The 27,530-nt window shown below is 43.7% G+C and overlaps 7 protein-coding genes across 8 annotated transcripts; 2 read left to right on the plus strand and 5 right to left on the minus strand.

Moving 5' to 3' along the window:
* Positions 1 to 1,984: 1,984 nt before the first annotated feature.
* Positions 1,985 to 3,697, minus strand: LOC112347757 (probable receptor-like protein kinase At5g20050). The gene has a single exon (XM_024679110.1). It carries the CDS (start codon positions 3,695 to 3,697, stop codon positions 2,036 to 2,038), a length of 1,662 nt encoding a protein of 553 aa, XP_024534878.1. The 3' UTR covers positions 1,985 to 2,035.
* LOC112347780 (G-type lectin S-receptor-like serine/threonine-protein kinase SD2-5) lies at positions 3,498 to 6,130 on the plus strand. The gene is made up of 2 exons (XM_024679157.1): positions 3,498 to 5,965; positions 6,043 to 6,130. The coding sequence occupies exon 1, from the start codon at positions 4,123 to 4,125 to the stop codon at positions 5,944 to 5,946; it is 1,824 nt and encodes a 607-aa protein (XP_024534925.1). The 5' UTR covers positions 3,498 to 4,122; the 3' UTR covers positions 5,947 to 5,965; positions 6,043 to 6,130.
* LOC9657430 (respiratory burst oxidase homolog protein A) lies at positions 5,970 to 10,194 on the minus strand. Its single transcript, XM_024679156.1, has 14 exons — positions 9,354 to 10,194; positions 9,041 to 9,203; positions 8,937 to 8,985; positions 8,706 to 8,819; positions 8,138 to 8,551; positions 7,687 to 8,073; positions 7,543 to 7,635; positions 7,375 to 7,490; positions 7,220 to 7,322; positions 6,909 to 7,151; positions 6,622 to 6,834; positions 6,438 to 6,566; positions 6,292 to 6,370; positions 5,970 to 6,242 (listed from the first exon to the last, which is right to left on the minus strand). The coding sequence occupies exons 1-14, from the start codon at positions 9,910 to 9,912 to the stop codon at positions 6,133 to 6,135; spliced, it is 2,772 nt and encodes a 923-aa protein (XP_024534924.1). The 5' UTR covers positions 9,913 to 10,194; the 3' UTR covers positions 5,970 to 6,132.
* Positions 10,195 to 11,899: 1,705 nt separating this feature from the next.
* LOC9658372 (synaptotagmin-5) lies at positions 11,900 to 14,568 on the minus strand. The gene is made up of 12 exons (XM_002974384.2): positions 14,192 to 14,568; positions 14,035 to 14,136; positions 13,916 to 13,966; positions 13,737 to 13,857; positions 13,568 to 13,689; positions 13,411 to 13,509; positions 13,263 to 13,343; positions 13,121 to 13,206; positions 12,842 to 13,067; positions 12,623 to 12,790; positions 12,311 to 12,546; positions 11,900 to 12,041 (listed from the first exon to the last, which is right to left on the minus strand). Exons 1-12 carry the CDS (start codon positions 14,294 to 14,296, stop codon positions 11,966 to 11,968), a joined length of 1,473 nt encoding a protein of 490 aa, XP_002974430.2. The 5' UTR covers positions 14,297 to 14,568; the 3' UTR covers positions 11,900 to 11,965.
* Positions 14,569 to 14,915: 347 nt separating this feature from the next.
* On the minus strand, positions 14,916 to 16,433 carry LOC9658373. Of its 2 annotated transcripts, none has more exons than XM_024679159.1 (8): positions 16,352 to 16,433; positions 16,072 to 16,164; positions 15,928 to 15,984; positions 15,732 to 15,854; positions 15,586 to 15,664; positions 15,433 to 15,525; positions 15,247 to 15,360; positions 14,916 to 15,177 (listed from the first exon to the last, which is right to left on the minus strand). In XM_024679159.1, exons 1-8 carry the CDS (start codon positions 16,372 to 16,374, stop codon positions 15,127 to 15,129), a joined length of 633 nt encoding a protein of 210 aa, XP_024534927.1. In that variant the 5' UTR covers positions 16,375 to 16,433; the 3' UTR covers positions 14,916 to 15,126. The 2 variants fall into 2 exon arrangements, with proteins under 2 accessions (XP_024534927.1, XP_002974431.2); XM_002974385.2 differs by having other exon boundaries at positions 15,729 to 15,854.
* An 8-nt stretch (positions 16,434 to 16,441) lies between these two features.
* Positions 16,442 to 18,379, minus strand: LOC9658374 (cytokinin hydroxylase). The gene is made up of 5 exons (XM_024679158.1): positions 18,052 to 18,379; positions 17,726 to 17,952; positions 17,421 to 17,668; positions 16,964 to 17,348; positions 16,442 to 16,903 (listed from the first exon to the last, which is right to left on the minus strand). Exons 1-5 carry the CDS (start codon positions 18,323 to 18,325, stop codon positions 16,487 to 16,489), a joined length of 1,551 nt encoding a protein of 516 aa, XP_024534926.1. The 5' UTR covers positions 18,326 to 18,379; the 3' UTR covers positions 16,442 to 16,486.
* Positions 18,380 to 20,802: 2,423 nt separating this feature from the next.
* On the plus strand, positions 20,803 to 22,534 carry LOC9658376. The gene is made up of 10 exons (XM_024679111.1): positions 20,803 to 21,117; positions 21,167 to 21,245; positions 21,312 to 21,443; positions 21,509 to 21,583; positions 21,637 to 21,735; positions 21,802 to 21,867; positions 21,931 to 22,010; positions 22,069 to 22,123; positions 22,180 to 22,290; positions 22,345 to 22,534. The coding sequence occupies exons 1-10, from the start codon at positions 20,803 to 20,805 to the stop codon at positions 22,410 to 22,412; spliced, it is 1,080 nt and encodes a 359-aa protein (XP_024534879.1). The 3' UTR covers positions 22,413 to 22,534.
* Positions 22,535 to 27,530: the final 4,996 nt, after the last annotated feature.

Here is a 27,530-nt window from a genome sequence, read left to right on the forward strand (position 1 = left end):
AAGGGTGTTATTCGGAAGTTGTGAAGTCCTTGGGCATGTGAATGTGTCCTTGTCACAAGATGTGTGGGCATTTTATGACAAAGTCCGATGGGAGTATTTGTTTCTGCATTGACTAAAGTTAGAAAAATGCAAAAAGTAAAGAGAAAGGATTAGAAGGTAAATTGAAGGATTGACATCCTATAAAATCTTCACTTCGTTTCCAAAATTATCTCTATAATAATCAAGTTCATCATCATAATTCAAAATCCACTTGTTATCATAATCTAGAATCCACTTGAGCTCATATATATTGTCTTCCCATAAACTTGATTTTTAAACATTCTCGAAGAACTAGACTACATCATCTATCACTCACCAACTAATATTATAATCATGCTCCATATCAATAAGAGTTAGTAGAATAGAAGATGCTATTTAATTATATCCCACAGAAATTAGAGATGGCAACACATCAAAGATAGAGACAATACTAATACAATTACACTGACAACACCAAAAGTTCAATATAATGGAGTAATATCAACACTCTTAAGTGATATACTTTTTTATCAATAGTGGCATGGCATGGCAAAAGAAAAGAATGCAATAATTATTGAAGCACAAATATAAGCACAGTGATAGCTAGAATTCTAGATCTTGCAAAAAGTTAACATAGATCTAAATTTAAAAGAGAAAGAAAAGAATACAAAACAAAGCATTGATAAAAGCTTTCCCCTCTAGGGATAAATTGTAATTTAGCAATATATGGGAATAGGTATATTAATTAGGATTTAAACCCCTCTTTATATATAAGCATGAATGGATTAAATTAAGTCCCAAATACTACTATAATTAACATTTTACTTAGGTATATATATATATATATTTGTGTATGTGTATTTATAGACCTTACAAATGCTTTTTATTTAAAAATTTAAACAAAAACTTAATTATGTTTTATCAATGAGAATGTTGGAAAGGTAATATATTCATCTTTAATTGCCTTACAAAATTGAGAAACTGGAAACTAAATGGGCACTCATGGATTAGTTAACAATTTTAACACATGCAAAATACAGTAAAATTAACAAGTGTTTGAGTAAAGAACCAAATACTTAACCAAGCATTTGACACTTTTTGTTATATGAACATAAATTTAACACCATTATTTTTATTCTTTTTAAATTCTTCTTCTTACATAATCTATAAAAAAAAAACTGACATAATTGTTTTTTTACAATTAGGAAATTTAAAATATTTACAAAATATTATCTTTCTATAATAGCATTCATTTGTTATGAGTTAGCTTTTGTTTAGAGATGTACAGAAAACTTTCATTGGATCACCATGACATTAGAGCTGGAAAATAAAGTACAAGACTTTGAGCATTCACTTCTAGAAGTGTATAATTGCTTTAAGAGGATAAGGCACCCTTGTCACAAGGCATGAACCAAATTTTTTATATAATAATATATAAAGTTGCTTGAATGAGTTAATATTTAATAGTTTGTGAATATAGTGTTATAGTGTTGCCTCAAAGGTTCTTGACATTTATGCAAATAGGCAAAGCATCCTCAATATTGTTAACCCCACCTGGATGCACAGCAGTTATGGTTTGTCAGATTTCAATTTTCTTAGTTTTCTTAATGATAACTTACAAAATTTCCTTATTTTATTCTTTTTTTTTATCTTGAAGATCCACTCGTTAGAAATTTGGATATTTTAATGGTCTTGCCCACTATCTTCTTTTGCAATTGAAACTCACAATAGTGCTAAATCACTATTTGGACTAACACTATTTGGAAGTGATTTTTATTGCCTATTATACCTTTTGATTTCATAGTTAATCAAGATTCGGTTTTGGTCCTTACCCTCAGGTAAACTAATCATTCTCCAGGTTACTGAACTTGAGGAATACATGCTTAATAATGTATTTGACAAATTCTAGATAAGCTATTACCAATTTGGAGGTACTGAAGTTAGAGAAGTATATTTTTATAATATTCTTTTTTGCAGTTAATAATTTACTTTTTCCCCTTATGTTTGCCTTTTTGTATCATCGGGCTTGGATGGGAGAGGTTGGCAAGTTAACAGAGAATCCTCTGGGCAAGGTGGTGGTCTCTAGCTCCACAAGAGATTCCAGCTGCTTTACCACCAGTCCCATGGACGGTCTCAACCAAGGTTCCTCTTGTGTACACGACACAGCAATCTCCAGAATTTTCTGGCATTCCACCTCCACAAAACTGGGATCTCTCCTCAGCCTTGGATCGATCAGGCTGTTGTGGCAATCGGCTTGGATCTCAACATCCTCCACTCCAGCCAAGTAATTCGATCCAGAACTGGTTTCTTCCTCACCGCCCTCGATTGCCTGATCTAGCTCTTCGATTCTCCTCCGGCAGCAAACCAGCTCGATCAAAACCACACCGTAGCTGTAGACGTCTGTCTTGTCTGTGATCGTGGAATGGAGCCACTCGGGCGCCATGTAGCCCTGAGTTCCTCGCATCACCGTGATCGTTTGGCTCTTGTCCTTGTCGACAATCTTGGCGAATCCAAAATCGGAAATCTTGGCACGCATCTTCCCATCCAGAAGAATGTTCTGAGGCTTGATATCCAGATGGAAGATCTTCTCGCGGCATGAATCGTGGAGATAGGCCAGCCCGCGGGCGACATCCATGGCGATCGAGACCCTGCTGCTCCAATCCAAGTACCTCTCCTTGCCAAAAATCCACGAATCCAGCGACCCGTTTGGCATGAATTCGTACACCAGGAAGTGGAGCGGGCTCTTGATGCAAAACCCCAGCAGCCTCACGAGATTCAAGTGGTGAATCCTCCCCACGGCCATCACCTCCGCCCGGAATTGCTTGCCAGAGCCCCCGATCCGCTTGACAGCCACCAATCTCCCATCCGGAAGAACACCCTTGAAGACAGACCCCGATCCGCCCTGTCCCAGCTTCGATCCAGCGCCGAAATCCCCGGTCGCGGCACAGAGCTTCCGATGCCTGAATCGCTCCGGCAGCATTCCCCCGAGCTCGCTCTCCTTCTCGCAATCCCTAGCCCGGGACCGCGCTGCCCGCCACGCAAAAACGCCAAGAACAAGCCCTAGAACAATCCCAGCCGTCGCTGCCGCCACGGAGGACGCGATCGCAACCGTCCGTTCCAAACGCGGCCTCTTTCCCGCGCGCTCAAACTCCCATGTTATATCGATGATCCCTTCCGAGATTTTGTGTCCCAGGGCCTCCCAAACGCCCTGCGTGGCGCCCAGGCTCTTTGGAGAGCACGGTGGATAGAAGCTAGTGGCGGCGGTACAGCCATCCATGCCCGAGCACTCGTCCACAACCATGGCCGTCACGGTACGGCCGTTGAGGGCCGTGATCGTTACGTTTCTACCGCAAGCGCCTCTTGGCCGTTGATAGTTATACCATCCGGTGGCCATGGATGCCACGAGATCGGACGGCTGGTATTTCTTCTCCTCGCACCTCGAGCCATTATCGAGCTCGATGTAGTAGAGAATGGCGGGGTTGGGGCGGCGGCGCGACACTGGCGGCGAGCAATCGTAGAGATAGTATGTGGTGTTTGTGGCGCAGTGATCCTCGTCGATGGTAGGAGCGGTGTAGACGAATGATTGGGCGGGATTGCAGCCCGGGGCGACTGGGCAAACGGAGATGTGGGTGTTGGAGGGATCGCTGTTGCATTGGCCGTAGGGATCGCAGATCATCATGGCCGGGCAGTCGTTGACGCTCGCGCAGGGCTTGCCGCAGGCGCTGCTCGTGGATTGGGGATTCCCGGCCGCGAAGAACAGCGTGACCGTGGCGAGAAGAACTGGGATAGAATTGGGCATTGTAGAGTTGGAGAGATTTGGGGAAAAAGCGATCGATCCTGACAATCTGGGGGATTGGTTCTTAAAGATCGCGGTGGTTTAGTTAGACTTTGCGAGCATCTTCTCGCCGCGAAAGTCTAGAGTTGACTTTGACATTGGGATCGATCGATCGCCAGAGATTTAGTTCGTTTTGGAGTATGCTCTGGGTAGAAACGTTCCAATCGATCACAAACTCTCCCTCTCTTGCGAGTTTTTAAAAATGCTACTAGTAATGTTGTTTGCCTTAGTAGTTCCTCATACATTAGGGCAAACGATCCAGGGCAAGGATGAGGAGAAATGCGCCTTGGCGCCTCGCTGCACGAATCCAGGTCGGTGCTCCAATGGCTCGGCCTGCTACCCCGACACGATGCGCTCCGGCAACCGATCGCTTCGCGCTGGATCTTGCCTCGACGATTCATCCGCCGGCTTGTAACATCTGCGCCCCCAGCTCCACTCTGATCTACAATGGCACGCAGATGTGCCCCGAGTGCTGCGTTCCCGGCCTGGCCTATCGCTTCTATGCGTGCTCGCCGCCACTCCAGATCGTCAACCGGGCCGTGCTCTACTCCACGACTTTTGGCGAGAATCTGTCCTGCACGGATCAAGTCTTTTCCATCCAGGATCAGGTGGTATCGCTGGCTTCCGGGTGGATCCAGCGCAACTTCAGCATTTGTCTCACCAATATCAACATCACTGCTCCAAACAATCGCAGCGTCGTGGCCAAGATCGTGGACGAGTGCTCGTCCAAAGCTGGATGCACTGCCGCCACTGCTTACTGGGAGCCGTGTGCTCCCAACGCCATCGCTGGAACTCCCGGGGTGTGGAGCGCTCTTGGATACGATCCGGGGGATGGAATTCTCAGGGACGTAAGCTGGAGCAAAACGAATGCGTCAGTGAGTGCCTCTGAAGGAGGAGGAGGAAGATCCAAGAAGAAAAACACTGGGGTTATCGCTGCAAGTGCTGTGGTGGGATTCGTGCTCTTGGCAATGGTTCCAGTGGGATTTTATTGGATCAAGATCAAGGCGAGGTTGGCTCTCAGGAAAAGGAACCAAGAACAGGTTGAGGAGATCAGTACGCTAGGTGGTCTTCCCAAGCAATTCAGCTACCATGACTTACACAAGGCCACAAGGAACTTTGCGAAGAAGTCGATGCTTGGAGAGGGAGGATTTGGCATGGTTTTCAAAGGCAACCTTTCAGATGGAACGACAGTGGCTGTGAAGAGAATGGACGTGGAGATTGAGGGATCGAACGAAGGGCAGCAGCAGTTCAAAGCGGAAGTTTTGTCAATTGGAAGCATCCGTCACTACAACCTCGTCCAGTTGAGAGGCTTTTGCATACACGGGCCTTCTTCTCTGCTGGTTTACGAGTACATGAGCAACGGTGCTCTGGACAAATGGATCTTTCGAAAGGACTCGCGGTTTCTAGATTGGAGCCAGAGGCACCAAGTTGCGGTGGACGTTGCTAGAGGCTTAACATATCTTCACGAAGGCTGTAGAGAACAGGTGCTTCACTTGGATATCAAGCCGCAGAACATTTTGCTGGACGAGAACCTGAGAGCGAGGATCGCAGACTTTGGCCTCTCGAAGCTCGCGGAGAGGGGGAAGAGCTACGCAGTGACGGCCATGAGAGGCACTCCGGGATACATGGCTCCGGAGTGGCTCCATACAAAGGTGACGGACAGGACCGACGTTTACAGCTTTGGGATCGTGCTGCTGGAGCTGCTAAGCTCGCGGAAGAGCTTGGAGATTCAGAAGCACTCCTCGAGCGTGGCTTCCACCTCGGCGGCTTCTTCATCGTCGGCGTCATCGCAGGGGGTCTTCATTCTCGGTCACACCGCGGCGAGGCTCTTCCACAGTGGAGATGTGTCGACGCTGGTGGACAGGGGCCTGGAAGTGGACCTGAGCGTCGCGGAGAGATTTACGAAGATCGCGCTATGGTGCATTCAAGAGGATTCCGCGAAGAGACCGTCCATCGGAAACGCTCTTGCCATGCTCGAAGGTGACTTGGAGGTGGGAGACTTGCCTCCTCCTCCTCCAAGCGGCGCAAGCTCGCCGGTTCTGAGATCTCCGGGCATGGATTCGTGGAGTAGCTCGCTACAATCTGGCACCTGATCATCGTTTCTTTTATCAGGTAATAGATTAAACTTTCTCTATAGTTTTCTATTATTTGTTTTCAATTTTCTTTTCTTTTTCTTTTTCTCTTTGTAGCAGGCGATTTGCTTTCGCCTGTGCCGCAAATGGTTAGACAATTATGTACATAACATCTCTCTCGCCTAAATTTTTTTGCTTCGATCTCGTCTAGAAGTTTTCTTTGTGAAACTCAAACCTGCAGCTTGATTGCTGTGTGTATTCCTGTGAAAGTGTGCGTAGCTCTTTTGCTAGCAGCGCCGGGCCGCAGTAAAAAACACCTGCGAATATCAAAAAGCTATATGGAAAGTGAAAACCAATTTGACTGACCAATTGTGGAGTTAGCATGCGTCGTCGAAAGGTTTGAGAAAACTTTGCTCCAGTTTGGACGAGCAAAATGTGTGCGTACCTGGAAGTTTATATACGATTGATATTATTACTCAGAAAAACCATAAGAAAATACCCAAAATTCATACCCGAGTTCCAGAAACAATGTCAACTCCGTTTTTTGCATGGTGCAATGCTTGAACCATTGCAATGAGAGCAGACCTCGCGTCACCCTCCTCATAAACACTCGTGAGATAGTTGTGCATCTCAATCACGGCCTGATAAACAAAAGATTGATAATCCAAACTTTGGAGGAACATAGAGAGGTTTTACCTTGTGATCGATTTCCGCAACTTCATTCATGACACCTTTAAACCACTCGAACGATCCCTGCTCCCGCGTCACCCAGTAGAAATACGCGTTTGTGGGACACTTCCGCTTGCGTCTACGTGGGCTTTCGAGCGAGTGTCTCCTGGGGCTCTCCAGCGCTAGTGCTCCGTTGGGAGATCCAAATGACTTGCTCATATCAATCGAGAATGATAAATCCTGCAAGCACAATCGATCGAGCCTAGCTTTTGTTACTCACGAGAGATCGTTTGAAGAGGCTTGAGCGCACTTACTTGCAGCTGATCGGCCATCTTGCGCTGGTTGAGCATGTCTTTGAGAATGCTGATAAAGGGAGTGGCACCGATTCCCAGTCCAATGAGGAGAAGAACATCGTACTTTCTATAGTCTTGCGAAGGACCTCCATACGGGCCGTCTATCACCAGCTTTGGGAATTTGCCTAGCGAGGTTGGGATCTCTTCCGTGGTTAGTTCCTCCCTTAACAATCCGCTCTTGCTGTCTGTGGATGGCTCGCAAACCTTTGTAACAAGAATAAAATGATCAAATAAGAAAGTTGGCAAACCATATCATTGGAAACAAATTGTACCTCAGAGAAGAGCTTCCTCATCTTTTGCGTCCAGTCGCCCAAAGTTCTGATGTGAACGCTCAGGAAATCCTCTCCTGGAGCGGAGGTTATGGAGAAGGGATGCCTGTGGAAAACATTATAAGCTTCAAAGGCAAGAACCATAATTTGCACCATACCATTCGAAGGGCGAGATTTCAGCGCACTTGAGGAAGAGATACATTCCACTGTGGTAAGTGAATCCAGGAGGCTTGCTCATGTGTAAAGCTAGCACATTTCCGGGGTATATCGCAGCCTTTTCGACTATCATAAGAAAAAGCCAAAATCTTTCCAAAAACCTTGCTTACCTTGATGATTTGTACAGTGTAATTGGCCCTGCAAGCTCGATACGCTCGCTCTCCAGCATACAGCAGTAGGGGCACAGCCAAATACATCCATGTCTGCAATTCAAAATTCTGCTATGAAAAAGATAAAAAGGAGTTTTAGCTTACATTTTTTTCGTGCCACTTGTAAGTAAGGAAGAGGAAGAAGGAATGGACGAGGAGGAGGATGTAAACGACGATGAGGAGGTGATGCGAGTACCAAAACGCATTGAAACCGGTAATGTTTTTGAGAGGCCAGGGAAGTTTGATGAGATCTCTCCGGAACCATCTCGACGCGAGAGTGAAGGCGATGACCATCAATACTACCATGATAATTCCCGTCACCCCTTCCACCGATCGAAGAATGTCCACATAAGTTGGCTTCTTGTTGTGGAATCCTTTCCCGATCATCCTTACAAACTCCTGGTCAGGATAGTTGACAATCCTAACGAAATCGCAAGCCAGGTGAGTTCCTGCGTGGATGAGAACCCCCACAACAATCCCTAGAGCAATGATCTGCAAAGTATACAAAAACGTTGACGGCCAAGTTGGTATACAACTTTCTCGAAGGTGATCTTACCTTGTGGAAGTTGATATCATCGTCAAAAGGAACAAGATTCCCGAGCCAAGTCGATCGAAGCCAGGTGATCGTCTTCCTGCAAACCGGGAAGAGGATCAAAGCCATGTTGAGCTTGAGCGTCTCGGCAGCACCCTTGGCGGTACAAACGCAGTAGCCCATGACTTGGAACGCCGCCTTGTTCTTGTACTGCACAAACTTCCAGCTGAAGAGCCCGGCCATGGCCATAATCCACAGCGACACCACCCACATTCGCCTCCAGTTATCACCCAAAGAATGCCGCGAGTTCCTCAGGAATCTCTGCAATCGGCGTGAGATGCCTGGTGCTTTCGTGCTCGTGATGATCTGGTTCGCCTGCTGGCTGCTGTGATCCTTGGGGTGTGGTCCTCGCATCAGCAGCGTCTCTAGTTGCCATAGCTGCAAACCATGGAATGCAAACCAAAAGCACCAAAAAGGTGGTGTCAGAAAAAACGTTGAGATACTTGTGACGGATTGGAACACTTTAGATTCCCATCCGAAGCTTCTTCTTTGCTTTCTTTTCTGTTCCCACGTCTAAATCTTCATTTCCTACCTCGATGTAGCCCAGGTTTTCCGGATCCAGTTCTTCCATGATGAGCGCGGCATATTCCTCGGCCTGCTCCTTGAGTTTCGACAGCCGGTTGGCGGACGCACTCAGCATTATCACCTGCCACCATTGCAAGTGTTCAGCAATTCTCTTCTGGATATGCAAAAAGAAAAAGAGGAGAAAGAAACAAAATCTGGAAACTTTTTGAAGTTTCAAAAGGTTTGTAAAAATGCATACCTCTTTCACCTCCCTCTCTGAAATCCGTCCATCGAGGTTCTTGTCACACCTATGAGGCGGCGGATCAGCTGCTAATTACATGATTACGAGCGGGACTGACTTACATGTCGAAGAAGATCTGCATCCTCGCATCGAAGCTCTGATCAGAGATTTGCAACCAGAAATCGTACATGTCCCTCTTCGACAGCTTCCTGAGCTGCTTGAGCCCTCGCCTCCGCGCCAGAGCATCGAAGAGCTCCGCGGCAAATTCGTTGGAATCCTCCATTCCTGTCGATCAGAGGCCAAGCAGATCAGTGGTGTTCCTTCGAGCGATCAAAACCAAACGGTAGGAAAGTGTTGCTTGGATCTTTTCTCATGGCTAAAGGAGAGAGAGAGAGAGAGAGAGAGAGAGAAAGATCTTGGAAAGGGAAACATTACCAATGCACAGCCCAAAATCCGATTTGTCGATGAAGCCCTCTTCGCTGGCGAGCTTGTCGAATCGCCGCGACACCAATTCCCACGCCAGCTTCTGGTTGTTGCTCTTGCTGATGAATCGCAGCCCCTGCAATGCGTGCTCGGCCCCCGATTTGGATCTCGCCAGCCTGCGGATGTCCGCGCCACGGCTGCTCGGCGCCACCACCTCCTGATCCTTGGCCTTCTTCCCCGACCGCGACGACAATTGCCGGACATGGCTCCACACATCCCCTGTGAATTTGCTGAGCTTGGCGGACGCGCTCTTGATCAGCGCTGCCGTCTCCTGTGGCGATGCCCTCTTGGAATTGGAATTAGATCGTGTGTCGAGCAGCAGAGTATTGCCGTGAGGATCAGCCGCTTGGGCGCTCTGCGCTGGAATCGGTGCGATGCTCCGGAGGGTCACTGAATCCTTCCTCACATCCAGCGTCAGCTCCACGAGTTGGTGATACTCGCCCTCTTTCGGCTGATTGAAATCGTTGATCTGGAGCTGGATTGGGGGCAGAGACACCTGGTGGTAGTCCATCTTTTTTGCCTTTCTTTTCTCTCCCCCACGAGGAGAGATTGATCGAATTCGTCTCTCGAGGGATAGAGAGACCACCGCGCTCTTTCCTTATTTAATTCGTGGGCGTGGACTCGGCCTCCTCGAAAAAAAAATGGTGGCAAAAGATTCTTCCTATATTTCTTTGGGAAATCAAACTCGAGATGATCATCGATCACAAACTCCAGCAAAAATTCCTAGCTCTAGACACGAAAACCTTTGCTCTCCTTGCCACAGTTGTTCCAAAGACTACACTCGAGAGCTACAGCCACGATAGCATTCTCGAAAACCAAAGTGGCCCTACTTTACTAGAATGTTAAAAAAGATGGATTTTTCTCGCTTCACCCGCTCGCTTTAAACTTGAAAGAGTTTTTCTTGTCCATGTCTCTCATTCTTTCTTCCCTCTTCTTCTTCTTCTTCTTTTTCTTCTTCTTCGTTGTTTGTTTATCTTTTCCTCAAATTGTTTGTAGATTGTGAGTTTACACCACTGTCAAAAAAGAATTCACCTCTTTCAGGTTCCTTGTGGATTTTTGGTAACTCGGGCAAAAACATGACGTGGGGGTAAGAATTTCCAAAAGGCATGACGTGGGGTAAATTCCAGTCTTGGCTGCACACCAGCAGTTACACAAGTTCACACTGCCAAAAGCTCTCACGGTAAATTCGAAAGCAGTGATTTTATCTGGTCCCAATAAAAGATCAGAGAGAGAGAGCAACTCCTTCGCTTGGATTTCCATGATTTCATCCCGTCAACATTTCTGTAGTTTGCATTACGCGGTTTGACAACGTAGTCCTCCCCACAGATGAATTTCATCTCATCTTCTCGAAGAACAAAGACAAAACTAGGCATCGTCGCCATCTTCGTATTATATGTTTCCCTTGTTGCCAAGTCCGGCATCTTGTGTACTTGTGTGTAGCTTTTCGCGCAAGGCATTTCAATTGCAAGAAGCTCTCCAGGAGATCTCTACGAATTCTTAATGTCTTTTCTGTCTGGAAACATGATACACCCATACACCACATACATTTGTTTAGCGCCTGCAGAACTTTATTCTACCAAATGCCGTGTCACGTCTTCCGCTGCTATGTGATCTTGCAAATCTGACCATTTGCTCGTTTCGCTGTTCTAGAAAGCCTGGCCTATGTCTAGCTTAGCCGGCAACAAAATTTCAATCCGAAAAGCCTAAAATACCGAATGACTGTTTTGACCAATTTATATCAAATTGTTCCGTTTGTGCTTGAGAGTCAACTGCTGATCAAGGGACGACGAGAAAGAAAGAAGCAAAGAAATGAAATAAAATAAAAAAGAGAAGAGAAGCTTCTGAAAGTTTGAAGGCCTAGACATTACGCAAGTTTGTTTGTGTGTCATGTTCCTCGAAGATTGACATTGAGATCGAATTAGGGAGCCACAGCTCTATGGCAGTTGTGAAGTTCCAGATTGATTGAGATATCCAAGGCATGGCTATCTGTTCTTCCTCGTCTATCTCCCTCTCTCCTCTTTTCGCTCTTTGTGCATGGAGACATTCAAAGGTGGATGATTGCGATGCATCAGAAGTTTTCTATGAAACATGCCCCACTAGAGACAGCGAAACAAGAACAGAAGGTAATACAAACGTACAAGTACTTCAGACTGTAGAACATTCAGAAGGACAATCAAAATCGGGAAAAGAAAGAGGGTTTTCATGGCTAAGTTCAGAAAACTTGATAGAGAGAAACGCCTCATTGTGTCGTTCTTTGGGTGGTACAGGTGATCCAACCTTTGTCTCTTTGCAGTGGATGACTTGCCCTTCAAAGGGATATTTGCCTATGAGAGCAGCAAAGGTAAGCACACTCCAAAAGACAGTTAGTGTGTTTTTGTGGGTCAATGCTGTGATTTCAGCAACAAGCATGGCCAAAGGTGTCAAAGACCATCGGGTCATCTAAGTTGGTGTCACTGGTGAGGACCATACCTTCCAGTCAAGCATAGTCAAACCCCACATTTCAAGCTACAAGCTTTCGTTTTGTTTTGTCTACCACAAAAATATTCACACAAAGTATGTATAGTTTACAAGGTAGATTGCACTTTGCCTCCTTTCTTCCAGTGATTGAACCATTTGGACACGGAAATGGGGCCTCCAGCTCTGAACAAGGAAAAACAAAAACCCAAATGTAATTCAGCAATTATCAACAAGGTTTGGGATTTGGGGATCTTTCTTTGTTAATATACAGACAGAAAATGGAGAAAAGAAGAGAGAAAACAAAAAAACGAGACAAGATGATCTAGTCTGTGGCTATAAAACACAAAAAGCAGTAGCAGTTATAATCAGGCGAGCAAATTGCAAACGACGCACAGACACCATTCAGCCTGAAAAGTTAGACGCTAAAGAAGAGAGATTTGGCCACACATTACCTCACGATTCCATTCTCGTGAGCAGGACTTTTAGCCTTCCTCGAGCCTCCTCCTCCAAACGGGGTCGACACCGTTTTCCCCACAAACTTCCCGGCCTTTGTCAGTCCACCTCCCACAGCATCCATCGTGCTCCCAATCATTCCAGCCTCTTTTGCCTTCTGCTTCTCTTCCAGGAACTTCTTCTCCATCTCCATCGCCGCTTTCTGTTCCTCCGGCGTGTAGACGTGGTATTTCAGCTGCTCGGACAGAGGAAAGCGCTAGCTTAGCTAAACCAGGTACCGAAAAAAGCTAGCTCAGTTTCTAATAGCTTACCCGGACAGTGATGGTGCCTCGGTCTTTCTTGTCGCGTACGTTCATCTTGTCCAGTGATGGAAGTAGATCAAAGACTTCCTCCTTCGTTTCCTCTGGCAAAAGTTTGGCTACGCGATAGGAAACTATTCCCAGCAGAGCATCCTTTTGACCAACGTCTTCGTCATAAACCTACACACAACAAGAAATGTGTAGCTCGAGCCTGAAGAAAGTAACAGGTACCTGTAAGGTGAGGAGCTGGGTCTCATGGTCTTCGATATCGAAGTTGAACTCTGCATTCCACTCGGGATTCAGGTTATTATTGACAACCTTGGTTTTGAACTTGAAGAGGGGCCGCACGTACGCAACCACATACGGATCAGACCTTCCAAACATTTCCATGTTTTTCAAGGAATTGGCCTTTATCACTCCAACTGTAAGCCGGCCTTGAAGTTTCAGCTCGAGGTCGCTGAAGCGAAAGAAAACGTAAGACTGCCGTTAAAAGCAACGTGAAACGTGTACCTTGTGTCAACAGGAAGTCCTCCAATGGGTATCACCCTCCTGTGAGGCCACTCTAACTGATCCGTAATAGCATCCTCGACCAAATCCTGTAAAAAGCAATGCCCCGAAAGTTTGAATGGCAGCTTTCCTCGAAGCACGGAACCTTTATCATGTCTGCGAGGCCAGGAACTCCTGTCAAGCTTCCACCAATCACCTTCAGAGTGTACTTAACTTCTGGTTTCGGCTGCATGGTAAAAAGCAAATGAGTGTGACACAGTGATGGCGAAAAAAGAGACTCAAGGATACATTACCTTGGCTAGCAGCGCCACAACGACGGCTGAAATACAAGGTATATTTTCCGAAAGCTGGAAAATCACTCTAATAGTCGCAAAAAATTTGAGGTTTTTTAACTGGTCGAAGGAGGAGAAAATTTAGTGCGAGGTGAAACTTCTCTATCTCGTTCCATACCTGTACAGGTAAGCTGGCTCCGACGAGTGTCTGAATCCCCAGAATGATACTTGCATCGCCATTCCAACGAAAGTCCATGTCCATCGTGATTTGACCCGGTTTTAGCGTCTGGATCCTTATGCCTGCATCCAGTTTTCTAAAAACCAAACAATACAAAGTCACGAGTCACCTTCGATTTGCGGTGCCAGGCGTCCGAGGGAGAGCTTGTCAAATTTCAAAGAAGAAATGCCAATCGGCCGGTATTGCTCCAGAACCGGCTCCACGGACTCCCGGATGATCTCTTGTGCGGCCTGGAAAACAAACATATAGTTTAAGACTCAGATAGAGACGAAGGAAGGACCAACTTACTCCTGCAACGTAAGGCCAGACTTTCTCGAGTTGCTTGTTCATCCATTTCACCTGCGACGAGAAAAGTTTAGAAGCGAGGCCTTAAGACAAGAAACTATCGCTACTAGAAATCCACTTACGCGCTCAAACTCTGGAAAGATCACCCACGGGGGGAAGGCATCGTATAGAAGTTTCTTCACTTCGTCTTGGGACATTTTCCCTAGTAGCTTGATATTCGCAGCCTGGAAGAAAAGAAGATAGCGCATAAATTTGCTACTCCAGCCAAACGAAACAAACCTTGGCGATACGTTGCTTGCTCCGGCAGCGCATTGCAAAGCACCATCCTGCTACCAATCCTATCCCGACTATTACCCCGAAAAGCAACCCCGTGAGCAATCCCATCGATCCGCCTTGCCACCGGCCGCGAAATCCCGCCTTAATGGGCACGAATCACGCTCCCAGCTTCACAGCGCCCGCATTTCTCCCGGAAGCGGGGAAATATCGATCGGCAGCACTAAAAGCTAGAAAAACCCCAGCGGATTCTTCGCTCCTACCTGAGCAGCGGATCTAAATTCGATGGCCGCGCCCTCCCGCCGGGCGCCAATGTGAGCGCCATATCCCTGGAGCTCGCGCGCTCTCTCTCTCTCTCTCTCTCTCTCTCGACGAGGAGGAAAATACTAAGTTAGCCTTCCTCAATCCACACGGCCAGCGAATATACCAAAAGAGCTCGCGTCCTGCCGCGTGTGTGGTCCTGTACGGACGGCTCCATTTTCTCTCCTCGCAGAAGTACGGACTGATCCCATGGCCGTTGGAGGGGCTCTAATTTATGCGAAGTGGACGTGCAATCTTATGCCAAATTTTTCTATCCACGAAACCAATGCCTGTCGTGGTTTGTGATGTGTATGCTTATATATCAATGCCTGCCATGTTTCGTTGTTTTCTTCGTGATATTTTTTTTTTCACTGTTTCTGTCGAGAAAAAATCTGGAAAGCCACCGACACGGCGCAGAGAAGAAGAAACATAAGGAAGGAAAAGAGAGATTGAGAGATTTTAATTGTCACAAGTTTGGATATGGATCGCTGGAGACTACGTTTGATTGAGTCAGTGCAGGAAACAGTAACGTTCCAAAAGCACAGAATCATTGGGAGAGATCAGCTGTGGAGTAAATTATTGCGGAAAGTTGGTCGCGCCATTTGGAGCAGTGGTCGCGGAGGTTTGGAAGTTTTACATTCTTAGAAGCCAATCGATTGCCAGCCTTTCTTCTCCAGCGCCTTTCGCAAAGCCTGTGTGGTGTTCTTCAAGTTAGTCCACAAAACTAGATTTCCACAAAACTAATGGAAGAGTGCGCTTACTCTGATTCTCTTGCGATTAGCATCGAAATCCGACGATCCCACGCGAGAAGCCGACCTGTACTCAACCAGCGATCGATTCCCAGGCGGGAACCAAAACTCGACATCGTCTACAAACTGGAAGAAAAAAAAATTAAAAAATTATAGCGTGAAACCAAACTCCGAGAAAAAAAAAAGAGAAAAACTTACACCCAGATAGGGAGATTGATACTCAACGTAGACGTAATCGTCAGTGTTCTTGACGATGTTTGGAGTATAGTTTTCCGGCTTGGTTGAAGATATCTGAAAGAAAAAATAAAATTTTTGAACCAAAAAAAAAAAAAAAGATTCTTAGAAGCTTACAACAGCGAGAAGCTCTTTCATGGCCTGCTCTCTGGTGGCGGGGTTTTTTCTTCCACGTCCATCTTCTGGATTATACGTCCTGTCACCACGTTTCCCATAAGCCAAGAGAAAAAAAGGAAAAAAAAAAGAGTTGATTTTATTACCACGGAGGTACGTAGTGAGATGGATCGTTTGCTTCTTCAGAGGTTGAAATGCAATTCGGAGTTGGAGGGCACAGCGCAAGGGACGGCGGATTTTTTTGTATTCCAAGATAGTCAGGTCGCGTTCCACTGGGTTTTTGGAATTTTTTTCTAGCCTCTAATCAAGGCGAGAACGAAAGATGAACAAACAAAAGATGAATACCTGAAGTTGAAAATGGCAGCCAGAGATGCCAATCCGCTCGACTGAAGCAGCAAAGTTCTGTAGAACAAGAACACCAATCAATCAAATCAATTGCAAGACAACAAGATCAAAAGAGAACAAAATCCACAGTGACACGAGGATTACCGTCTGCTAGAGCTGCTTTCATCGGAGCGTAAGATGATTGGATTCTTTGTGGGAGTGGAACCCCGTGAACCGGACAGAGACGCTTGGCTCAAGCTTCGAAAAAAAAAAAGACAAAAAAGAAAAAATAAAGAAAAGAAACTGTGAGACACACATGAAAGAGCTCCCTGTAGGCCCGAAAGGAAGAAAAGGAAAAGAGAAACAACCACAGCCATGGTCTTTGAATCTTTGTTTCTCTTTTCTCTTTGTATAATGCGAAGAAAAATCATGAAGGAGCACTCACCAAGACAGAGATACGCAAGCCATCCTTCTCCTTCAATCGCCCAAACAGATGGATATAGGGCAACCACCACACAACATAAACCTTCTAAGCTTGGCAGATAAAGTTTGAATTTTGCAAATCTTTCCAGTTCTTTTTCTACAGCTTCTTCACAAGTAGAGGAGCACCATATACTGGTTTCATACTGACAGGACTTCCGGGAGCGTGGACGTAATCCTCAGCGAGCGTGAAGGAAAACTTGGCGAGCAGCAGCGAGAGGAGCAGCCTTGCCTCGATCAATGCGAAGTTCATGCCGAGACACATCCGCGGCCCCGCTCCGAAAGCCATGAACTCGGATATGTCCTTGGTTTTCTTGTTGATGAAACGCTCGGGATTAAACTCGGAGACATCGTCCCCCCAATCTTCTTTGCTTTGGAGCAGCAGAGCCAGCGGACACAAGACTAGAGTTCCCGGAAGAATGGAGAACTCCCCGATTTCGTGGGCTTGATGGCACTGTCTCGTCACGGTCGAAACCGGAGGGAAGAGTCGAAGAACCTCGTGGATGATCCAGCCAACCTTCAGATCAAACAGGAGATTTAGTCAAATGGAGCTGCAAGAACACTATAGAGAACTTACAACTTCGAGGCTTGAGAGATCTTCAGCACTTAGATCACGACCTCCACACCGTTTGTGCGCTGCGAAGATCTCGTCCCTGGCACGCTGCTGCCACTCTTGGTGGACCGAGAGCATGATCAGTGACCAAGTGAGCGTCAATGCGGTGGTGGAGTGACCCGCGAAGAAGATTGTCTTGCACTCGTCCAGGAGCTGGTCCATTGTCATCGTTGGCGACTTGTTCTCCACGGCCTCGAGCATCATGTCGAGGAGATCATACACAGGCTTGCCGTTCTCGTCAGGATTTCTGGTCTTTTCGGCCCAGCGGTTGCGAATTATATCTCGCAGCAGCGTGTTCACGTATTGCTCACTGCGCCGGAGGTGGAGATTCTCCCGTGTTGGCAGGAAACTATTTCATCACAACCAAGTTTTCAGAGAAAAAATCGACTTTTTTTCGAAAGTTTTGCTCGTGAACGATCACCTGTATCCAGGTATAAGCCGCTTGTAGCTGTTCATGTAGAGCAGTCCCGTAGAGAGAAGCCTGTCCAAGCACTCGAAAGCAGCGTAACCAGTGTTGGTGCCTCCAATGGTTGCTCCAAACGACGCTCTTGTGATCACGTCCAAGGTTAGAGCCGCCATCTCTCTGTGAGCATCGATTCTCGTCGTCTCTCGAGAGCTCCATTTCCTGGCCAGATCTTCTCCAGCACCAGACATATGCCGCATCAATCCCTGTAGAAGAATCGGAGAAACATTAGAAAAATCGGATTTTGTATTCATGGGTATCACCTTCAAGTATGCAAGCTTGAATGCGGGATTGAGAATCTTGCGCTGCTGTCTCCAGAAATCTCCGTCGGTGACAACAACACCTCTGCCAACAACGGCTCTGAGGATCTGGCGAGACAAATCGGCCTTGATGTAGGAAGAGGATCGAGACATAAGAACTTGCTTCACTAGCTCGGTATCAGCCACCAGGATTCGAGTCGTGGAGCCAAGCTCGTGAACTGAGATTCTCCCTGTAACAATATGGTGATCGATCAGATGAAGGGAACTTCAAGAACCAGAAAAGACTTTTTTCTTGTGTTGAGCAAAGAACAAACAGAGAGGAGTGATACCATAAGTTTGCTGGAATGTAGCAAGGTCTGGAATAACCCTGAACTTGGTCGCGGCGTGGAAGCTGGTCTCAAACTTTGGCACCGAGTTGAAGAGCTTGCGAATCTCGGGGATGTTGCCGACGATCAATCGGAATGGAGGCCCTGGAATGCCCTGCTTGGCGTAGAAGCAGCGGAATCTCCAGGCGTGCCACAGGCTCCTCGCAGCAGGAACGAGCAGCCAAACAACCAAAAACACACCACAAGAACATAGAATCTTCCACAAGAAATCTTCCATAGCCAAATAGCTCAAGGGTCTCTCACTCTTTTTTCTCTTAGGTTAGCAACCTTATCTCAAATGTATGCCACTTGTCATGGGCTATGAAGATTGTTTGGTTGTTTATAAAGAGATTTCATCTTCTCAGTTTGTCAACTCATTTGTACATTTTAGCAGTGAATTCCAACTACACATTGTTTGTAGTGACCTCTTATGCCATTTATGACTAGATGAAATAAATCACTTTTCACTTGTCATATTTTCCACGTTGTGAGACTTTTCATAGTACATTCAAGATCAATTTGCCACCATTATTTTCTTTCAAACAAGTTGGGATATGTCTGCAAAGAATAACAGTGCTGTGAGAATCACAAATAATCATTTCATCAGTCAATCATGCAGCTACTTAAAACTGAGAAACCTTCAAGCTAAGTTAAATCACCCAAATCCCTCCATCACAGAAAGATGGTTTCCAATTCAGCCCCGTATTCCTCTTCGTCAAAAGCCTCCTGGAGCCTCCGCAGCTCGTCTGCTCTCTTCTGCTCTTCTTGAGCTTTCATCCTCGCAAAAGCTTCCTCTTGCTCTTTCCGGGCTTTCGCCTCGTCAGCCACCTCATCCGGAGCTTTGGTCGGTTGATCCCTGCCGGACGGAGCAACCTTGGACGTAACCTCCCTCGCCAGCTCCTTGATCTTGGGAGTGACCACGGAGACGGTCTCCTTCATCTTGGGAGGAACGGCGGGAGGAGGAGGAGTTTCCTTCAACACCGCGTCCTTGAAAGTCTTTGGAGCTTCCTTGACGGCCTCCATAACTTTGGCTACACCACTTAGCGCTTCCACCGCTGTCGAAGGCTGCTGAGCTTCCTCTGGAGGTGGCGGTGGCGATGGCGATGGAGGCGAAACTTTGAACGTTGGAACTGGCTTCAAGCCTGGAGCTTGAGTTTGAGTCGATGGAGGAGGCTGCGGAGCTGGAGCTGACGCTGTTCTAGCGTAGTCAGGCCTGGAGACGACTGGATCCGGAGCCGATGGTGCCTTCATCAGACGATGGCTCGGTTTGATCTCGTCTTTTCTGCCTCCCATGATCTCGACCTTGAGGCTTTCGGAGTGAACGTGTGTGGCTGCCGCTGTCGTCGGTGGAGCACCAGGCATTGCCGCGGGAGGAGAAGGTAGAACTCTACCTGCAGTGCCTGCCGAGGTGGAGATGGCCTCCGAAAGATCTGTGGTTCCTCGAGTTATGATGTCCGAGAGGTCCGTCGCTGTTGCTCCCTCGGTTGTGTACGCGGCAGCGATTCCTTCTGTTAGTGAGGCCGGAGGAGTCTTGTATTTACGGTACTTTGCATAGAGGCCGAGCTGGAGTGCGCCTAGAAGCACTCCCAGTCCGTTTGGAATCTAAACGAAAAACGATACGAAAAGTTAACTCTAGATGGAGTTGACGCCCGAAGATACTCACGATAATGAACTTGTCTTGCTTGAGAATACCATACAATGCCCAGATTGTAGCGTTGACAAAGCTACACAACGAAAGCATGAAAGGCATGTACTCCACGCTCTTGGTTTCGATCACCATTTTCTGGAGAGGAGAAAGAGAAGTGAAGTGAGCGAGATCCACAAGACCGAGAGAAAATCGCCAGAGAATTTGTTTTAATCACCTTGTTTGTTTGTTTTGTGTGAATCTTAAGCTCAGCTTTTGTGAGTGTTTTACCATAACCGACAGCGGTGCTGCATACATCATCGTGTTGATTATCACGTTGATTGATCCCAGAAACGTTGTCCTGTCGTCGCCCTCAAACGCTCCCAGCGTGATGGCGAAAGTGATCGCACAAAAGAAGATCACAAACACTAGACTCCGCAAAACTTGAGTCTGCAGGAAAACCATAAGCTCAAGAACAAAGCAAAGTTGCAAAGAAAGAGAAACAAAGAAGAACTCGAGCTATGGAGCGTACCTTGACAGGCCATGCCGCGTAGTAGATGAAGATGACTAGATAAACCGCCTCAATCACAATGCCGGCCCCGTTGATCGTGAGGACGAGGATGTTGTTCTCGCTGATGATGGGCAGGCCATAGAAGAACCAGAGCAAGCAATTCATGAGTGTACACACATAGGGAAACGCCGAGAACCGCCCGGTATCCTTTTGTTTGTAGATGATCGAGAATGTCGGCCTGGAAAGCAGCGAAGAAACAAGATCGATTTAGGGGAATGGAGGCCGAGATACGAGAGATCTGGAAGCGGTGCTTACAGCGGGGAGAAGAACATGATCATCGCCGTGATATTTCCTGCGAGGTCACCGAAATATCGCGGAATGAGATCGAAATCTCGCAATGTGGGACTGGATTCTTACCTAAGACGCCGAGCGCCACTGTTCCAGACCCCATCCTTCGATCGCCCGGAGTGGAATCGCTCGAGCGCTCAAAGGAGTATCATCAAGAAGGAGCAAAGCTTTTCACACCACTCCTAAACGAAACCGTTATAACGAGAAACTTTAGGGCTAGGTTAGGCTGAGGATGATCGTTCAGGTAAGCGCATTCTTTTTCTTCTTCTTCTTCTTCTTCTTCTTCGCTGGAGTGAGTATCGATCGATTCTATCAGGTGCTACTCAAGGAGCGGATCAATGAGTTTGATTTCCGGGAATGGACGGTTTCGGTGGCTTGCGGTCTCGGATCCCAGCGACTGCGCTGGCTCGCGCATGCGGCGTGTGCGCGCATGGCCTACAACACAGGCAAGCGAGAATTTGGGAAGAATGCTTCGTTATTCATGGATTTCTTCCCTCTCTCAGGTGATGTCCCTGCGAAATATGTGCCTCAAGCTGTGCGATCCATGGTAAGTCGTGTAAGATCTTTAAAGTCTTTCTCATTTCACTGCTTAATAGGGAGGAGAGGTGTTTCACCCCGACTTGATTATCAACAAGACTCTACAAGATGGTGCTCAAGTGGAAGTCGAATGCTCAAGTAAAAGATCGGCCGTTTGTTCTTTCTGTCCTTCATCAATGCTGACGTTAAGATGTCATATTTCAGGAGGGCCCGAGTCCTTCACTGTTTACTACGAGGGAAAGCCAGCTCCGGTCATCAAGGATTTCTTTCCCAAAAAACAAGAAGAAGAAGATAAAAAACCAGAAGAACTAGAACAGCTTACTAAAACTCCTTCAGGTTTGTCAGCATTCTTTCTTTTGTTTAATCGTTTTGCTCATTGTTTCTGGTTTTCCTCTTTGTAGAAACTGCTCAAGGTCAACCTCCTCCTACCGAAGCCCCACCTGCACAAACAACAGAAACTCCACTGGCCCCAGCTGGTAATTCAGTGCTTAAGCTGGCCTTGTATTGTTGGCGTGACTTGTGTTCGCAGTGGACAGCGAGGGAAATCCTCTTCCTATGGAACCTCCACCTCCCCTTCCTCCGCCTGATAAGAGAGTCGTATGGGCCAACACTGTTCTAGACTCCATAGGTACTTTTTTGGAAGGGTGTAAAGGCTTGTCACGGTTGACTTGACATTGTGTTGGTTGATTGGCAGACTGGACGAAGTATCCTGTTGCCGGAGATCTTAACATCAATTATGAGACTTGGGAAAAGGACTGTGGTATGTCCGCGTATACGCCTCAGTTTTTTGATTGACTTGGTGTACAGCGCCGCTGCTGTCTAGGAATCGTGCAATCGGTCTTAATCTGGTACTGTGCCAAAGGCGATGAGATCGAGGACAAGGATTTTGGAGTACTCAATTGTGTATGGTTTTCGTTTCTTTGTGCTTTACATGATTCGTTGACAAGCAGCCTTTTTCCAGGAGCAATTTCGAGAAATATTTGTTGATACAAAGCTGTGTATTGATCAAGCTGGTGGTAAGCTACTCTATGTAATTTCCAATTAATTATTGATTATCAACGATTTGCTGCAGAGGATGTGGTCGATAGTTGTTTCGATGACGGTTTAAAAGCTACGAACTGCCCATCAGCTTATCAGCTTTCACTTGTGGAGTTTATTCCCGCACTCGTCCAATTTGCCTCATGTAATTCCTTTTGTTTCCCTCTCTTCGACGCTAATTTTCAGGCTTTCTATGCAGCCTCGTTATTCGAACCATTTGTACCAGAGCGCGATAGACAACATCTATCAACAAGGGTAGCTTCATAAGGCACATTATAGCTAGAAAATGGCTCGTCTTCACAGGTCACGCATCTCATTCGCAATTTCTTAGCACGGACCTTGAGCGAGCAAATCTCAGCGGGGCTTAAAGAACTGCACAAGGCAGCCAAGACTGGGACCGTATGCATGGTAAGCAAGCAGACACATTTTTAGTTCTGAAACATTTTGTTTTTCTCCAGGACGTTCTCAAAGAGAACAAAGAGCTGTCTCAAGCATGCATAAAGCGTTGCAAGCCCCCGTCTGATCCCACTAAGAAGAAAATTAGAGTTCCATTCCACATACTTTTACCTTTTTTTCGGGTAAGTCATTTATTTGAAATGACAATTGATTCAATCTTTTTCTTTTGTGTGCTTGTAGAGATGGCTTGTGCTTGGTGACCACTGGAAACCACAGAGAGCGTCACTGATACTTATATACGCGTTCCAAAGGTCGCAAGTAAGTGGCAATCGAGAAACGAAAGTATATGTGTGCTAAGTTGCTCTACAGGGTGTTGGCGAATTTACTCCCGTTCCTTCTGGCTTCAGCTTTGGACCAAAACAATGAGAAGGGTAAGGGCCTTCCGCATTGGGACTTTGCCATCGAAAGGTTTAAGTATTTGCTTTCTTTCATGCAGTTTTTTTTCGGAGCTTCATATTTTGCCTTCATGGAGTCGACGTCTCTCATCAAAATCTCCGACCATGCTTACCTGAGAGACTTCCTGGACAAGGTTTTCAAGAGATCTGGGGTTGCCAAGCCGCTCTACACTACATATGAAGAAAAGAAGGCCTATCTTCGCTCAATACTCTTACACGAGTGATTGATTTCATATGTTTAACAGTGTAAGAGAGAAAATTGCGCTCTGTGACGATGAAAGATATACCCCAAAGAGCTCTAGCCACCACACAAGATGGAGAACTAAAGCCTAGCCAACCTCCTACATTTCCAGGAGTGGGTATTTTGTGTAGAAATTGTTTGAAATACTTTTCAAGAGTGACCAATTTTGTCCAGGCAGAAAAACTTTTTGGTAAGATTTTTATAATTATACGTTTACATAATTATATGAAATTATTAATATCAAAGATAAATATATTTTTAGATACATTATAGAAGAAGAACTTAACAACTTACAATACTTACATTCTCCAAAAATATATAATTTTCTTTAGAAATAAATGTTATAATATTAAAAATAATGTTAAAAAAGTGACAAAAAAAGCCTAAGTAAGTATTATATTAAAAATAAGGTAATAAAAAATTTATTATATACATATTGTTTTCTTTTATTTTAAAAACTTAGTGAAATTATATGATAAAAATATTAATATATGGTTTTATTTATTTATTGGTTAAGTTTTACAACTGAATCATGTATGTCATGGAAAACTTTCTATAAACAACAAAATGCTAAAATAGAAAGACTACAAAACATTATTTCCATTATAAAATTTGGAGAAACAAGTTTCTGAAATGAAAAATAAAAAATAATAACATAGTTAGAATATAACTTTCTTAAATTCATTTTTGGATCACTCATATTTTTTGTTCAAAATCAAATAAATTAAAGGTTTTTTCAGATAATTATAAAATTCATTTGGTAATAAACAATGATGTAGAAATTTGATTATTTTATTACTTATCAATCATTGACTAAATATTATAGATTAATGGCTGTGGGTTACCAATCACTTTATATAATGTTTTTATCTAGAACCATGGTTTGAATCTTTATAGTGTAAACTCATAAATTTAAATATTTCAAAGATTTCACTCAACCCAATACTTTAAAACCTTTAACTGATTAGAAATAGGTGCATTTTTATTCATGAACTCTTTTTTTATATATTTGAACCATAATAATAGTCTTTTAAGCTGTTCTCTTTGATTTCTTACACAAATATATCAATTTAATTATTGAAAAATAGAAAATTAAAATTAATTAAGGATATTGGCAATGACCCAACAACATTGTTCTATGTTGGGACTTTTTTACAAGAATATCTTCACTATCTAGATTTACACTATTTGAGTTTAAATTTAATTATAAAGAGTTAATCCAAGTTGAGAAAATATATATGCGTTCAAGAGAAAATCTAGATTTACTTCTTCCATGAGAAATGTTTATGTAGTGTCAACCAAAACTTCATCACTATTTTAGTTTTCTTTTGCATATTAATTAGAAATGAAGTTTTTTTAAAGTATTTTGTAGATCATAAATATCTTAACAACCATTTTTATAACTTCCTTTATTTTTAAATTTAACTGTCTATTTTAGCAATATTTGCCGCTTCATCTTGTTGCTTTACCAATATTAAAATTCATTGCCTCTTTTGCTTTGAACTTGCAAAGTCATTTTTCTTCTTCTTCTTTAGCCTTCTTATTCGATGCAATTGTTATAATATACTCAAGATATATCAAAGATTTGTAGGTTCATGAACATTTGTCCTTCAGTGAGTGTCTTTTGATTTGTTATAGTTGGCATTTAAAGGTGTGATGTAAACTCTTGAAAAATTAGTGGATTTGAAGTTCATTAGAATTGAATATTGATGTCATTTGCAACTGTGACACTTTGCAAAGGATTTAGCTCATCATTTTTTGTATCATTATCTTCTTAAAGCCAACTTTATAATGTTCTTTGATGTAAGGGCTTGATTCAATCTACTAGGACTTAACACATTCTAGCTATAATGGTTAAAAGTTCATATATCAAAGTAATGAACAATGTTCCATAAAAAAGTTAATAGGTATGGATTAGGATTGATAAGTTGATTGGTTGTTAAAGTTGAGTTATAACTAATAAACCCCTATATAATTATGTTGTTAGAGCTACCAACAAAATATAGATATTAGATGAGTGATTGTTGATACACTTTCAATTTTAATGAGCCCATGTGGAAGGAGAAATGACAAGTTAATGAAGTACAGTATTGCTAGTGTAATAAATTGCTACACGTTGCATGTAGCAACACTTGGTTTTCTTAATAGGAGTGCTATTTTTACTTATTAATCTAATTGATCAAATAAAATTTTATAATTAGAAGCATGTTTGTAACTTATAAATACAAAATTAATCTTATTGCATATCAACCATTAGATGGTAAAATAAAAAAGAATATACTAGAAAGTGTTTAAGAAATTTTATAAATATAAATATATTTTTAAATTATAAATACAAGATAAATCTAAATGAATAGTAACCGTACGATGGTAAAATATTCTAGAATATCCAAATATATTCTAGGTATATCCACTACTATCTCAATCCCCCTACAGGTTTGCTTTAGCAAACCAAAAAGTATGATACTTATATTTTCTTTATAAGTGAAGATGACCTTTGGAATATTTACTTTTAATTCATAGATAATATTGGCTAACAATATTTTCTTTATAAATATTTATCATGAATAGTTAAGGGTAATCTATAATAGGAGTTGCCAAACTTTCCAGGCTGTTGGATCCAGCCAATAGTAGTCATCTGATGGGAGGTAACTTAGTAAATATCACTTTTTTATTGTGTGTTCTTCTAAAATATTTTTGTGAGGTTTGGGCTGGCCAATAGCATGTGATATGGCTTGAGCTAGAGGAGAATGTGTGAGCAAAAATTGCTTGTTTGTGTGGCCCAAGAGAGATAAAACTCTCCTTTTATCATAGCTCCTCTCAATTGTGAAGTTTCTCATTGTAAGTATTATTGAAATTGTTAACATTATTTTTCATTTGATTCATGAATTGTGAGTAGATATTTACAAATCTTAAAGAGCTCTTGACAACTCCTCCAACTTTGATGTATCTTGACTACACTTGACTTTTTATTTTGCATATGGATGCTTTTAATATTGATCTTGGAGGTGTGTTAATACAAGACAGCTGAGTGTGTTTAGTCAATTATATATTAGCCATACATTACAACTAGCAGAAATGAACTACTCCACGATAAAGAAGGAGTGTTTAACAACAGTTTAGAGTTTTGAAAAACTTTATGCATATCTATATGGTTCTTGGACATTCCTAGAAGGTGATTATGTTGTGGTTACTTTGTTATTAAAGTGAAAGAACTTAGTTGATTGTACTACTTGGTGGGCTTTAAAACTTCAAATATATAATTTTAGTGTTTTTCATCACCCAAGGAGTTTTATGGTTAATATTGACGCCCTTTCTCGAGCTCCTCTTCCTTATTTGCTTTCTTTTCATATTTCTAACGATTCTATCATCTATGGAATTTTTACATAAGGATTTTGTGTTGTCAGCAGTTGCTATATTTAATGTTTAGTGTTCATAAAGTGCAAAGTAAGATTTACCTTCTCTTGATAAGGTTCGTAAAGCTTAAAATGTTGAGCCATGGATCTGAAAGTTTCATAATGGGTTTAAGAATCCTGCATCACTTGTTAAAGATTTGCCATTTCAGAATTTACATTCTCAATATTGTTTTGAGAATGATCTTCTTTAATTTGGGGATGGATCTTAATGATCATTTAAAGTTGGTGGTGCCCTCAATCTTTATTCGACACTTTATCCATGCCTACCATAATTCTTCTATTCTAGGTGGATATCGTTGTGTGATTGAGAAGCTACATAGGTTTTTCTATTGGCTGATGATACGACATGATGTTATCCGGTATATATATAATTACATTTGGTGCTAACCTTGTAATACTCTCTCTCTTATTATGGAAGAACAGTTGGAGTCAATGGTAATTTCCTATCTGTGTAAGTTGGTGATGTTTGGCCTTTTCCATGGTCAAGTGCTGGTAACAAATATGTCATTATTGTTTCTAACTACTTAATTTATTAGGTGGAAGTTGATGGTCTTGTTAATGTCTTTACAACTACTATTAGATACTTCTTCTTCAATTGAGTGGTGTTTCAACATTCCTATCTAGAGCAAATTCTTTCAGATAATGGTCTCGTATTTATGGCCAAGGCATTTCATTTTTTAACGTTTTGATTAGATACTCCACACTTTCATGAGTGCTTATCATTCATACTTAAATGGTTTGGTGGAATGGCTCATTCGAATCTTCAAAGGGATAATCATGAAGTATATGAACTTTCAATATTCGGATTGGGATGCATATTTGCCATTTCTTTAGTATGCATATGTCATAGAGGTGTGGTGCTTCACCATATAAACTC

The sequence above is a fragment of the Selaginella moellendorffii genome, unplaced genomic scaffold (assembly GCF_000143415.4).
Source record: "Selaginella moellendorffii unplaced genomic scaffold, v1.0 SELMOscaffold_24, whole genome shotgun sequence".
Classification (NCBI taxonomy): Eukaryota; Viridiplantae; Streptophyta; class Lycopodiopsida; order Selaginellales; family Selaginellaceae; genus Selaginella; species Selaginella moellendorffii.

What these genes read in the sequence shown, in the direction of transcription:
- LOC112347757 (XM_024679110.1), bottom strand. Translation starts at nt 3,697, where the DNA reads ATGATGATCTGCGATCCCTACGGCCAATGCAACAGCGATCCCTCCAAC.
- LOC112347780 (XM_024679157.1), top strand. Translation starts at nt 4,123, where the DNA reads ATGAGGAGAAATGCGCCTTGGCGCCTCGCTGCACGAATCCAGGTCGGT.
- LOC9657430 (XM_024679156.1), bottom strand. Translation starts at nt 9,912, where the DNA reads ATGGACTACCACCAGGTGTCTCTGCCCCCAATCCAGCTCCAGATCAAC. An exon ending in ATGCAGATCTTCTTCGACAT is followed by an intron (nt 8,986 to 9,040) that starts GTAAGTCAGTCC and finishes GCCGCCTCATAG; the next exon opens with GTGTGACAAGAACCTCGATG. An exon ending in ATGATATCAACTTCCACAAG is followed by an intron (nt 8,074 to 8,137) that starts GTAAGATCACCT and finishes TATACTTTGCAG; the next exon opens with ATCATTGCTCTAGGGATTGT.
- LOC9658372 (XM_002974384.2), bottom strand. Translation starts at nt 14,296, where the DNA reads ATGGGATTGCTCACGGGGTTGCTTTTCGGGGTAATAGTCGGGATAGGA. An exon ending in GAGCCAGCTTACCTGTACAG is followed by an intron (nt 13,510 to 13,567) that starts GTATGGAACGAG and finishes TCCTTCGACCAG; the next exon opens with TTAAAAAACCTCAAATTTTT. An exon ending in GAGGCACCATCACTGTCCGG is followed by an intron (nt 12,547 to 12,622) that starts GTAAGCTATTAG and finishes CTGTCCGAGCAG; the next exon opens with CTGAAATACCACGTCTACAC.
- LOC9658373 (XM_002974385.2), bottom strand. Translation starts at nt 16,374, where the DNA reads ATGGCTTGCGTATCTCTGTCTTG. An exon ending in GAAAGCAGCTCTAGCAGACG is followed by an intron (nt 15,985 to 16,071) that starts GTAATCCTCGTG and finishes CTTGTTCTACAG; the next exon opens with AACTTTGCTGCTTCAGTCGA. An exon ending in TCTCACTACGTACCTCCGTG is followed by an intron (nt 15,665 to 15,728) that starts GTAATAAAATCA and finishes ACGTGGTGACAG; the next exon opens with GACGTATAATCCAGAAGATG.
- LOC9658374 (XM_024679158.1), bottom strand. Translation starts at nt 18,325, where the DNA reads ATGGAAGATTTCTTGTGGAAGATTCTATGTTCTTGTGGTGTGTTTTTG. An exon ending in TACATTCCAGCAAACTTATG is followed by an intron (nt 17,953 to 18,051) that starts GTATCACTCCTC and finishes ATATTGTTACAG; the next exon opens with GGAGAATCTCAGTTCACGAG. An exon ending in ATCTCTCAAGCCTCGAAGTT is followed by an intron (nt 16,904 to 16,963) that starts GTAAGTTCTCTA and finishes TTTGATCTGAAG; the next exon opens with GTTGGCTGGATCATCCACGA.
- LOC9658376 (XM_024679111.1), top strand. Translation starts at nt 20,803, where the DNA reads ATGATCGTTCAGGTAAGCGCATTCTTTTTCTTCTTCTTCTTCTTCTTC. An exon ending in GCTTACTAAAACTCCTTCAG is followed by an intron (nt 21,444 to 21,508) that starts GTTTGTCAGCAT and finishes TCCTCTTTGTAG; the next exon opens with AAACTGCTCAAGGTCAACCT. An exon ending in GACTTGGGAAAAGGACTGTG is followed by an intron (nt 21,868 to 21,930) that starts GTATGTCCGCGT and finishes GCTGCTGTCTAG; the next exon opens with GAATCGTGCAATCGGTCTTA.